The 11,944-nt window shown below is 51.4% G+C and overlaps 1 protein-coding gene across 1 annotated transcript in view; it reads right to left on the bottom strand.

Moving 5' to 3' along the window:
- The window catches only part of SLC5A5 (solute carrier family 5 member 5), a 10,500-nt gene extending 1,121 nt beyond the window's left edge, over positions 1–9,379 (bottom strand). Inside the window, exons 1-14 of the mRNA XM_003796554.2 lie at positions 9,023–9,379; positions 8,472–8,537; positions 8,126–8,177; positions 7,911–7,978; positions 7,054–7,208; positions 6,482–6,622; positions 6,255–6,384; positions 5,307–5,395; positions 4,530–4,642; positions 4,383–4,453; positions 3,905–3,991; positions 3,636–3,825; positions 1,217–1,348; positions 430–545 (exon numbers count right to left, since the gene is read on the bottom strand). Coding sequence (XP_003796602.1) covers positions 430–545; positions 1,217–1,348; positions 3,636–3,825; positions 3,905–3,991; positions 4,383–4,453; positions 4,530–4,642; positions 5,307–5,395; positions 6,255–6,384; positions 6,482–6,622; positions 7,054–7,208; positions 7,911–7,978; positions 8,126–8,177; positions 8,472–8,537; positions 9,023–9,379 — 1,767 coding nt within the window. The remainder of the gene's footprint in view (positions 1–429; positions 546–1,216; positions 1,349–3,635; positions 3,826–3,904; positions 3,992–4,382; positions 4,454–4,529; positions 4,643–5,306; positions 5,396–6,254; positions 6,385–6,481; positions 6,623–7,053; positions 7,209–7,910; positions 7,979–8,125; positions 8,178–8,471; positions 8,538–9,022) is intronic.
- Between the last annotated feature and the right edge of the window lie 2,565 nt (positions 9,380–11,944).

Below are 11,944 nucleotides of genomic sequence, written 5' to 3'. Positions count from 1 at the left end.
CCTGGAATCAGTCCCCCAGGGACGGTGTTTTCCAAACCCTGGGAATTCACACAAGCAACCAAAATTGGAGTTTTGGCTGAAATCAGTCTACCCTCTGCTATGTTTCTTATGTAAGATTTACTCTAAGTTGAGTCACTTTTAAATTAAGTAATTTTATTTTCGGAAGAAACTGGACATCAATATTCTAATGGCAAACCAGTTTCACCTGCCACACATTGGAAGTAACTGTAAAAACAGATACCACAAATGTGAGTAGCTCAGTCTTTTTGAAAGAGGATAATAAAAACTGATTGAAGATGAATCATCTCCAAAGGGAGCCTTTCCACTGGAGATTATGAGAGATTGGGAAAAACAGTGATACATCATGTCCTTCCTGAGTCATGGCCATGCCCCCAACGCCACCTTGCTGCTTCTTAGCCTGAGACTGACCTTTACTAAGCTGTCATCCAGGACTGCCACTTCCTCCTTAGGGGCCACTGATGCCGTCTGCCGTACAAGGTCCCACCACAACAAGCCAGGGCCCAGGTCACTGCGTTTGGTGGGGCCTGAGAAGCAGGAAAAAAGGGGGACATTTAGTGAAAGGGTCATATGAGTTGGACACTTGGCCCTGGGAGGAGAAAGAAGAGCCCTGGGCTGGGGAGTTTGATGGTTACAATCCCACCTCCAATAGCAACTCACTGGGTGACAGTGAGGAATTGTGGTAAAACACCAGTGATGGCCCCAGCCAGCATGTGGTTTCACTCAATATTATGTAACCTAATAGCACCTGGCCTGGAGGAGGTCTCAGTAAAGACTTGTTGAGCCCCAAATCTGAGACTCAAGAAGGTCTCATTATACTGATTTATCTTTGTCTCTTTCCACTTTTCCATAGGATTCAGAATTCCTGGAGGGGCACAGAGTTGCCATATCCCTGAGAAGATATTTCAGCACCAGGGATAGTGCCTCACTGCTGCACCCCACATCCTCTAGTGATGACTGAATTTTCTAGGGAAGAGGAGTGGAGGGGCTGTGCTCGGTTTCTGCTTCTGCAAAATAGGGCAAGCTCTGTGAGGTGCAGGGTTGTTGTGAAGGGGATGCTGCTTAAAGGGTGCAAATGTGTCTGACATACAGTGGCCATGTGGCTGTTGGGAGTGTCCTTCCTCCCCTCTCTGTGTGGTGGCTCCTTGAGGCAGAGGTGGATTGGGTAGCCACTGAAGAAGTCATGCGCTCTGCTTACCTGTCAGGCAGCTGACAAGGGCACCACACAGCAAGGTAGTCAAAGTGCCTAGGGCACCATAATAGAGGTAGGAGATTGCATAGAAACTCTCAGCTAAGGCAGGTTGGCTGAGATCCATTCTTGAGCTGGGGGTAGGAGGGGGGGCATGAGATAGACTTTCTCCTTAACCCCCTGCCTATGTTCAAAAGCCACTCTCATCATGGCCTAGCCCAGCCCCCAATTATTGCATACCCCAACATGTGTAGTAGCCAGTTCTCCTTTCCTCCTACTATTTCAACTCCCAGCCCCAGGCATTCTCCACACACAGCCAGAGGAAGTATTATTAAAATGTAATTCTGGCCACTGCCTATCACCTTCTGTAACTCCCTATTGCCCTCAGAATCAAACCAGATTAAACTCCCAGAAAAAAATCACAGGTGTAAAATAAATTATCACCCAGGGCGGTGCCTGTGTCTCAGTGGGTAGGGCGCCAGCCCCATATACCAAGGGTGGCAGGTTTGAACCCAGCCCCGGCCAAACTGCAACAGAAAATAGCCAGGCATTCTGGTGGGCGCCTGTAGTCCCAGCTACTCGGGAGGCTGAGGCAAGAGAATTACCTAAACCCAAGAGCTGGAGGTTGCTGTGAGCTGTAACGTCATGGCACTCTACCAAGGGCAATAAAGTGAGACTTTGTCTCTAAAATAAATAAATAAAAATTATCACCCAATTCATGACCATGGATTAGGGAATAGTTTCTTAGATAAGACACCAAATGCACAAATAACCAAAAAAAAAAAAAAAAAGTAGACAAACTGGACTTCAAAACTAAAAACTTTTGTGCATCAAAGGACATTATCAACAGAATGAAAAGACAACCCATGAAATGGGAAAAAATATCTATAAGTCATATAGCTGAAAGAGGTCTGATCTCCAGAATATATACAAATATAAAAATATGTAAATGAGTACTCAATAATAAAAAGAGAAATGACCCATTCCTATCTTTACCTGTAGTGGAGAAAGAAAAAAAGTAAAAATTGATCTAAAAAAACTCCAAATGGCCCACTTAAAAAATAGAAATAGACATTTCTTCAAAAAAGATATGATAATGGTCAATAACACATGATATTTTTGATGACATTAGTCATCAGGGAAATAAAAATCCAAAGTACAATGAGATAGCACTTCACACCCACTAGCATGGAGGTGTGGAGAAGTTGGAACCCTTATACATTGCTGGTGGAAATGTGAAATGATGCAGCCATTGTGCAAAACAGTCTGATGTTTTCTCAAAAAGTTAAACATAGAATTATCATATGACTTAGCAATTCCACTTCCCTAGGCATATACCAAATGAAATTAAAACATGTCCACACCAAAAACTGTACTCAAAATGTTTATAATGGCACTATTCACAATAGCCCCAAACTGGAAATAACTAAATGTGTATTAGCTGATGAATGGATATACAAAATGTGTTCCATCCATACAATGGAACATAATTTAGCCGTAAAAAGGAATGAAACACTCATATTTGCTACAACATGGATAATAATCCTTGAAGAAAAAAGGCTGCATATTACATAATAATCCTTGAAGACAAAAAAGGCTATTATTATTACATAATAATCCTTGAAGACAAAAAAGGCTGCATATTACATGATTCCATTTAAAAGAAATGCCCAGAATAGGCAAATCCATAGGGACAGAAAGTGGATTTAGTAGTTACCAGGAGCTGGGGAGAGGGAGGAAATGGGGAATGAGTGCCAATGAGATGGGACTTCTTTTCAGATTGATAAAAAGGTTGAGTTATAATGGTTGGTGATGGTTGTATAAATCTTGTGACTATGCTAAAAGCCACTTTTATATGTTTTATTTTCTTTTTTGAGACAGTTTCACTCTGTGGCCCAGGATAGAGTGCAGTGGTGTCATCACAACTCACTGCAGCCTCCAACTCCCTGGCTCAAGCAATCCTCATGCTCCAGTAGCTTGAGACTACGGGTGCCTGCCCCCATGCCCGGCTAATTTTTTTGTTTTTTTGTAGGGACAAGGTCTTGCTATTGTCCGGGCTGGTCCTGAATCCTGGCCTCAAGCATCCTCCCTCCTTGGCCTCCCAGAGTGCTGGGATTACAGGCATGAGCCATTGTGTCCAGCCTAAAAGAATTCTTTAAATAGTTAATTTTATGGTATGCAAATTATATCTTTTAAAAAATCTAAATTCTTCTCGCTTCGCCACTTCTCCTTCCCTTCTCAGCCCCAACCTCAGAGGAGCTGGATCATTCTAAGCCGAATCTGGCCTTAGGGCCTTTGCACTTATGTACCCTTTCCTCAGCAGAGAACGTTCCTTACTAGCTAGGCTCCTACTGATTCAGAGCTCAGGGTAAGGTTCCCGCCCTGACCACACCCTTTCAGGGCACGCCTCTCCCCCACCGGCCTTCTCACCTATTGGAGGCGTTGGCAGCAAGGAGGAGCGGGTCCAGGAGGCCAGAGGCATTGGCTGAGGGGGCCACGCAGCGGACAGCCGATGACGGCAAGACCCCCATAGTCTGTGCGCTGGGCGGGTACAGCGTGGCACCCAAGGCTACCCACAGTGAGAGCGCCACACCCGCGCCCAGCCCAGAGAGGACACCCTGGGGACCGAGCCTAGGTCAGGGGAGGGGGCCGGTCAGGGCCGCCCACCTCGCTCCCCACACTGCCCGCCCAGCTCACCGGTGTGTTGCAGGCAGGCATAAACATTCCCAGGACGAAGGCGCCGAGGAGGGGGCCGCTGATGACTCCCATGACGGTGAAGGAGCCCTGGGAGAGTCATGGGAGTGGGGCTGAGGGCAGTTTACCCGCTGGGAAAGCAAGAACTGAAGAATTGCACTACAGGCTTGAATCGGCAGGAAGGAAGGGGAGAGAACTCCCTGTTCCTGCCTCTCTCTCCTGGGTGGGAGGTAAAGATGCTGATTCTCTCTCTTGACAGTTGTGGTCCCACCCCCAAGCTGGGGAGGCCCTTTCTGCCCCTAGGCCGCTGCCTACACCTCCCCCTCAGCTGTCCCAGGCCTGCTGGTTGCAGGAAATACTCAGCCTCAGGAATCAGAGAGAAGCCAGTTCTGCCATCGACATGTGTGATCCTCTCTGAGGCTTAGTTCAGTGAAAATTCTCCTCTTGGGGACACACAGGCAGAAGGGGGCTAGAGGCTCACCTGGAGGACACCACCTCCCAGCAAGGAGGACAAAGCTGCCACCGTGAGACAGGCCGATCCATAGATGATTGCTGTAGCAGATGGAGGTGGCAAGGTCAACAGGGACAGGTTGCTCTGGGCCCCCACCCAGGTCTCCCTTCAACTTACAAAGCCCCTTGGAGATAATCACAAGTTTCCTAGGCGCCAGATTTGGCAGCCGCGGCTTGATGAGGTCTTCTACAGTGACCGCAGCCATGGCGTTGATGCTTGTGGATGCTGTGCTGGACGGGGGAGAGGCAGGGGAAGGGTCTTCAGGTCACACACAGAGACTGCTATACCCCTTCTAGGGTCCACCTGGTGGGCAGACCCCCAGCTGCCCACACCTTGGGCCTGCTGGGACCCCACCCCAAGGCAGAGGTAGTGGTCATCAAGTCCCCAAGGAGTGGAGAAGATGTCCACCCCCTCCCTGCTGTGTAGACCTGAGACACCCCACTAGACTAAGGACACCTGTGATCCAGGACAGCCAAGACAGGCAAGTTCTGGATATAGAGGAACGAGCTGCATGGGACTTAAGTCATAGCAAGAGTGAGGACATGTGACCAGAAGTCCCAGAAGACCTGAAACCCCCAGAGAGCAGTAGGGACCACTTGGTCACGGCTGTGCCCAGGATTTAGGACAGTCTTACCTGCCCCATGATAGACACTCAATAAACATTTGTTTTAGGGAGGATGAGAGGAGAGTCAGGTGTAGTTGTGCCAGGTAAAAACTCCACAGCTGGGGTCCCTGTGCCCAGTGTGTGCTTTCTGCTAGAGCCCACACAAAGTGCCTGCTAGGAACTGAGTAGGGACTGTGAATGAGGGGCATTCCGGTGCTCAAGGGGATGGCCAGTAGGGCCTGAGAAAGCCCTGAGGAGTTCTGACAAGGCTAGGTGAGTAAGATGCTTACCTGAGAGTGCCACTATAGGCACAGGCCAGGAAAAGCCCAGGGACGCCAGGCAGGTCGTCAAAAATGTCCAGCACCAGCAGGGGCATGTACTGGGGGGAGGTGGAGGTCAGCTTCCAGGACAGCAGCTCCCTGAAGGCAGGGGCTTCTGCTTGTGCTACCCCCGAATGTCCCCAGCGCCCAGCACAGACAGGGCTCACGGTGGGCACTGAATGTGCATTTGTTGATCCACTGCATGGACCTGAGGATTGTCACTGAGCCCTAGGATTCAGTGAGGGAGGACTCCACCTCATCCCTACCTTACAGATGAGAACTGTGAGGTGGGGAGGTAAAGTCCCTACCTGAGGTTATAGTCAGGCAATTCCAGATCTGACCCCAGTGGAGGACAGCAGGTGGGATGACACCTCAAAGCCTTTGCTGACTCTGAACCCCCTGGTCAGAACACCAGCTGGGATTCGACCTGAGTGTGGGTCCTGGCACCCGCACTGCCCCTGACTTTCCTGCTGATCTCAGGCAGCTGCTTCTTCCCTAAGCTTCAGTTTCCTCATTTGTAAAGTGGGAACCATGATAGCGTTGGCTTCAGTGCACTTTGGAGGATTTGATGGGAAAACTCACTGCTTGTGAAGGGAACAGCATGAAGCACAGAGAAGGCACTTGGGACATGGATCATTACCATTATTATCAACATCATCATTTCTTACTGGACCATGGTTCCATCTCCTCTCTGATATCCCCCATGGGGCCTCTAGTTCTGAACATGCCCTCCTGCTCACACTTACCTATGGCTCCCCATTGCCTTCAGACTTATCTTCCCCACTCCTCCCAGATCCTCCTCTGGACTCTTTTCTGCCTCTGGACCTTTGCACAGACTGATCCCTCTTCTAGGAATGCTCTTCTGCTCCCATCCTCAGAGGTTAGGGTGTGAGTACCGGGAGCCTAGGTGGGACTCACCTCATCTGGGGCAGAGATGCGCCCTGTGAGGAGAGGGTCACAGTCACTGTAGAACACGAACATGACAATGCCACAAACAGCAGCGCTGGACACGATCAGGAACAGGCCCATCTGGTTGATGAGCAGGGCCCTGGGGGGAGGGGTGGCCTCAGGCTTGGGGGGACAACTTCAGAATGGGGTGGGGCAACATGTCCCAGAAGCCCATACCTTGCCTCCGAAACACTCACAGCTTGGCCTGCCCCTCTGTGCGGCAGGCCACATAGCGCTGCACCTGTGCTTGGTTCACACCATACATTGAGAGCCAAACCAAAGTTCCGCCTACCACAAATGTCCAGAATGTATAGCGTCTCCGTGGGTCAGGGTCAAAGCTGGGTGGAAATAGGGCGAGTCAGCCATTTGGAGATGTCACTTTGACTTTTTTCTCCCAAGGGTCCCAGATAGCCATTCTATACCATATGGGCCTTAAGGGGACATTTGGAGTGGGTTTTGAAGTATGTATAGGAATTTACCACATTGAAAATTCACTTATGTTTTCACTGTGTCATCTATGTATGAATTCAAAAGTCATTCTTTCTTTTTCCCAGCTGGGACCTCAGAGAGGCTTCAGTCCCCAGTCTGTGATGAGGGTCAGACTTGGGCCAGATAGAGGGATGGTGACTAGGGGAGTCTAAGGGAAGTGCAGAGAAAGGAAGCCAGGAGAGGTTGGGAAGAGGAGCAGGAGGCACTGACTGGCTTCTCCAGGGCCCAAAGGGAAGCCAGCTCCATTCTTTTACAGTATCTCCTCTACACTTTCACTCACTCCATCAGGTTGATCCGGGAGTGGTTCTGGGCAAACTGGAGCACATGCTGGGGCCCACCCACGAGCGTGGCACCACGGCCCAGGATAACCCAGAAGCCAGACAGCATCACTATGACCTGGAACACATCAGTCCAAACCACGGCCTTCATGCCACCCTAAAAGATGGGACAGAAGTAGGTGGGGGAGTCACAGAGGGGACCTGGCTGTGACTAACCCAGCCTGGCCTCTACCTGTGGCTGAGACCAACACCCTTCTCTGCCTTGGTTTCCTCATCTGTAAAATTGGGTTAATAATCATACCTTCTTGTGGTAGTGTTATAAGAATTAAATAATTTAATAAGTGAAAAAGATTTGGAACATCACCTGGCACATACAATGCTCAGTGAGTGATTACTACTATCACTACATGTATTATTATCACTACAACTACTATTATCAGTTGTTTTTACCCACCCGGCCTCCACATCTTTGCCTTCCCATGACAGCCCCTGGATATTTCTTTGGAGAAATCCTTTATTCTCTCTCACACCATTCAGGTGAGACTGACCACACTGGTAGTCACTCCAGAAATAGCGAAACGAAGCATCTCAGCCCTTAAGATGCTGTGAACCTTAACCAGCAAAATGGACAATCCCTCCCCACAGAACTTTAGTGAGGCTAATACTGAAAGGGGAGCCCTGAAACAGGGGCAGGGAGCCAGAAGCGGTGGAAGCCTATAAAGATGAGGAAACTGAGTCCCACCTGGAATAGGGGCTTACTCAGGAAAATAGAGAGTGAAATGGCTGGCCCAGAATTCCTCCACAAGAGACCCACTGGGCATGCAGCCCCTGCGTGAAGTGGGTCCTTGAGGCCACTCACCACAGCCGTGTAGAAGGTGCAGATAATTCCAGTGGATAGGAGGGACGCCCAGATATCCAGTCCCGTCACTGTGCAAAATGACACCCCCATTAGAACTCTGGGATGGACGCAAACTTAGTCTCCATGGTCTCCTAGACCTTCCTCGCTCTCCCCTTCTCCTCCAGTTCAGTTTCTGCCTCCTCCCGGCTACGTCCCCTGGTTTCCTAGGGTCAAACCTTGATTCAGGATGAGTGCGGGGGCATAGATCACGATGCCGGTGTACAGCGTCTGTAGGTAGAGGGCGGGTGACCAGTGAGGCAGGGAGGGGTGGGGATCCCCGAAGGGTTAGAGAAGGGTGGTCCCGGCAGGTGGGTGGGGCACGTAGGCCCAGTCTTGCCGTGGGGGCGGGGTCAGGTCGGGAAGGTGTGTGGGAGGGAGAGGACGGAACTAGAACACTAGTGGGAGCTGGACCTGGGCAGGTTCGCCTTGGATGGGGTGGGGGGGAGCCTGAAGGACCTAGGCGGGCACGTGGGCGGGGCCAAAGAAGGCCAGGCATGTGACCGCAAGGCAGAGTCCACTCACCGTGGCCACTAGGTACTGCACGGTCCCGCACAGCCTCACAGCGCGGCTGAAGCGCAGCTCGAGGTACTGCAACAAGGAGCCGAGGGCTTGTGGTCATCCAGACAGGCCCTACCCTGGGACCGAGGCCTCTGGGGTCCCTTGCTTGCACTCTTAGCTGCTGTCCTCCCGCCTGCACTCGCTGCACTCTTGCACTTGGGGACCCTGCCACGCGCACACACCTGTGCACTCGTGCGATCCCCTCTGGTGACCACACGTGGGTGCGCAGGCCTGGGCATGTGGGGAAGCAGGGGTGTGACTGTCCACGAGTGAGTACCCACCTGGCCCCTTCCCCCACACGCTTCCACGGGAGAACCAGGACACTGGCATCTCTCTTCCTCCTTCCTGCCCCACTGCCTGGGGCCTCTTCCCAGAACCTTCCCCACCTGTTTGCCTGGGAGCTCCCCCATTAAGGTACTAAGGAGCAGTCTGTTCCCCCTTGTGGCAGCCGTTCAAAGCCTGAGGGCCTCCCACGTCAGGTCACACAGCAGGTCAGACAGGCCCTGCCCCCGTACCTCGTAGGTGCTGGTGAGGCCCAGGCGGTAAAAGACCGGCAGGAAGATCGTGGCAGTTAGCAAGGAATTGAGCGCCTGGCCCAGGCACATCCAGAGGAACTTAAGGCCATAACGGTAGGCCTCGGCCGGCACGCCCAGCACCTGCACCGCCGACATGAAGCTGGCGGCCAGCGAGAGGCCCACCGGCAGAGCTGCCAGGCGCCGGCCCCCGGTGAAGAAGTCCTCAGCGCTGCGCTGCCCACCGCGAGCCAACCCGACCCACAGTCCGATGCCAGTGGACACTAGCAGCATGAGCGCGAAGACCACGTAGTCCCAGACTCCGAATGTGGCCCGTGCACCTGCCTCGACGGCCTCCATGAACACAGGTGCTGTGGCCTAGCGCGTCCTTGCGTCCTGGCGCCCCACGTGCCCAAGCCAGAGGACCTGACAGAGACAGAGGAGGCGGGACAGCGAGGGCAGTGGGAGGATGCGTGGCCACTACGGGAGGATACCTGCTTCTCCCCCTCGGTCTGGGATGGGAGATAGTGAGAGGGGCCAGGGTTCCCTGGGCAAGGGATCTGTGGGTCCTTGCTGTCACTGTCCTCCGGTCCCTCCTCTTGGTCTCTGCGTCCTCCTCTGCCTATCTGTACGTTCACCTCCCCTCTCACTTAGGGTCCAATGCCCGTTGTACCCTGGTAGTCTGTCCCTAGCCCTGGGAGCTGTAGCTAAGCGCTGACAACTGGAGGTGGCAGTGGGGCTTAAAGGTGCAGCTTGTGGGTGTGGGCTGCAGATTTATTGGGCTCGGGGTCACAGTTGCTCCGCCCCTAGATGGGGGTGGGGCGGGCAGGAGCAGCACCCTTTCTTCCCTGGACTGGGATAGGCAGTGCAGGCCACAAGGTGGCTGCAGAGGAGTGGGAGGGTGGGAGGAGGCCTCCCAAATGCTCTCCACCACACACCTGTGTGCTTCCTGTGGCACTTTCCCCTGAGCAAGGCTGTCACTATCAGCTATTGACAGATGGGAAAACTGAAGCTCAGAGAAGGACATGCATGCCACTCCTCCAAGGCCACATAGACAGCCTGCTTCAGCATTCAAAGCTCTCCTGTGCTTGAATACCCTGAGTTTTGGGGAGCTCACACAAACCACAGAACTGGGGTTTGCTTTGGGAGTTTTGAGGGTCCCTTAGGAAAACTTGTCCAGCTTTAGCTCCTCTCACAGCAGCATCTGGACCTACTCCATTTCTCTCCCTTACGGGGTGGGCATCACCACTGCTCTTGGGCTAACTAAGCTCAGTGGGAGACATCTAGGCTTCAAGTCCTGAGCAAATATATACTTAAGGAAGGCTTTGCTTCTATATAGGCCAGAGTTTCTCTCAGTTTAAAATGGGGATAAAATAGCTCCTGCCTCGGCTGAGTGACTATAGCTCAGCAGCTAGGGTGCCAGCCACATACACTGGAGCTGGTGGTTTCTATTCCAGCCTGGACCTGCCAAACAACAATGACAATGACAACTGATACCAAAAAATAGCTGGCTGTCGTAATGGGTGCCTGTAGTCCCAGCTACTTGGAAGGCTGAGGCAAGAGAATCGCTTAAGTCCAAGAGTTTGAAATTGTTGTGAGCTGTGACACTACAGCACTCTACCAAGGGTGACATAGTGGGACTCTGTCTCAAAAAAAAAAAAAAAAGCGCCCCTGCCTCAGAGGAATAAATTGAACCTGGTAATGCAAGTTTGGCAGCTCATTCATCTGTTCCTTCATTCCTTTTTCTCTTCATTTATTCATTCATTGGTTCCCTAGGAAAAAGTATGCATTGAGACTTGGCTCTGAGGCCGGGCACCATAGGTCATGCCTATAATCCTAGCACTGTGGGAGGCCAAAGTGGAGTGAGGCCCCGTCTCTACTAAAAATTGAAAAACTAGATGGGCATTGTGGTAGGCAACTGTAGTCCCAGCTACTCAGGAGGCTGAGGCAAGAGGATTGGTTGAGCCCAAGAGTTTGAGATTGCTATGAGCTCTGATTAGATGGCACTCTATCCAGGGTGACAAAGTGAGACTGTCTCAACAAATAAAAATAAATAAATGAATTTAATTTAAAAAAGGAGAGTTGAGTCTGTGTCAGACACAAATGGATAATAGAGATTGGGAGGGTTGTTATCAGTGGCATGAACCTGAATACATGGATACATGGAGACCATTACTAGCCTGGGAGATAGGGTACAGAGTATCCCTATTGCACAGATGAGGACACCAAGGTCAGGGACATGTGAAGTCTGTTGCCTTTGATAATGCAACCAAGGAATCCAGAAGCTGTCATCTTGGGACACTGCTCTGTTGGCCTGAGGGAGCCTTTGGCCTCTGGTGGTTCTGGACTCTGACTTTGAGTCCCACATACACCTCTAACTTGCTGGGTGATCACACATTTCCAAGCATGGTTTGCTTCTCCACAAGCCAGGGGAATCTAAGAATCCTCCAGGTTGAATGAAAAAGTGATAAGAGTCCTTCTGTCCAGTTTCTGCTGCTCCCTGGTGGCCTCCTCAGTAGATATATGCAAATCGACACAAATACATGGAAAAGCACCTGTCATTCCAGGGAGGTTCTGGGAGAGATACCTCCACCATGGAGGGTCCAGACTCTGTGAGAGATCTGAGAGAGGCCCATTCATTGAGCACCTACTGTGTGCAGGGACCTCTGCCAGGTGCTGGGGACACAGTGACACAGCAAGATCTAGATGGATCTTGACTGAACCAGGAGACAAATACTCCCTTCAGAAGGAACAGTAGGCCTATGGGGGGAGGGTCACTTGAGGCCAGGAGATCGTGATCAGCCCAGGCAACATAGTAAGACCACATCTCTACAAAAGAAAAAATTAGCGGGCATGGTGGTGGGCACCTACAGTCACAGCTACTCGAGGCTGAGGCAGGAGGATGGTAAGACATAGAGATAACCT

The sequence above is a fragment of the Otolemur garnettii genome, unplaced genomic scaffold (genome assembly GCF_000181295.1).
Source record: "Otolemur garnettii isolate 467f Iridium unplaced genomic scaffold, OtoGar3 scaffold00105, whole genome shotgun sequence".
Lineage (NCBI taxonomy): Eukaryota > Metazoa > Chordata > Mammalia > Primates > Galagidae > Otolemur > Otolemur garnettii.
Note: the sequence above shows the minus strand (reverse complement) of the source record. Positions and strands in the feature narration are given on the sequence as shown.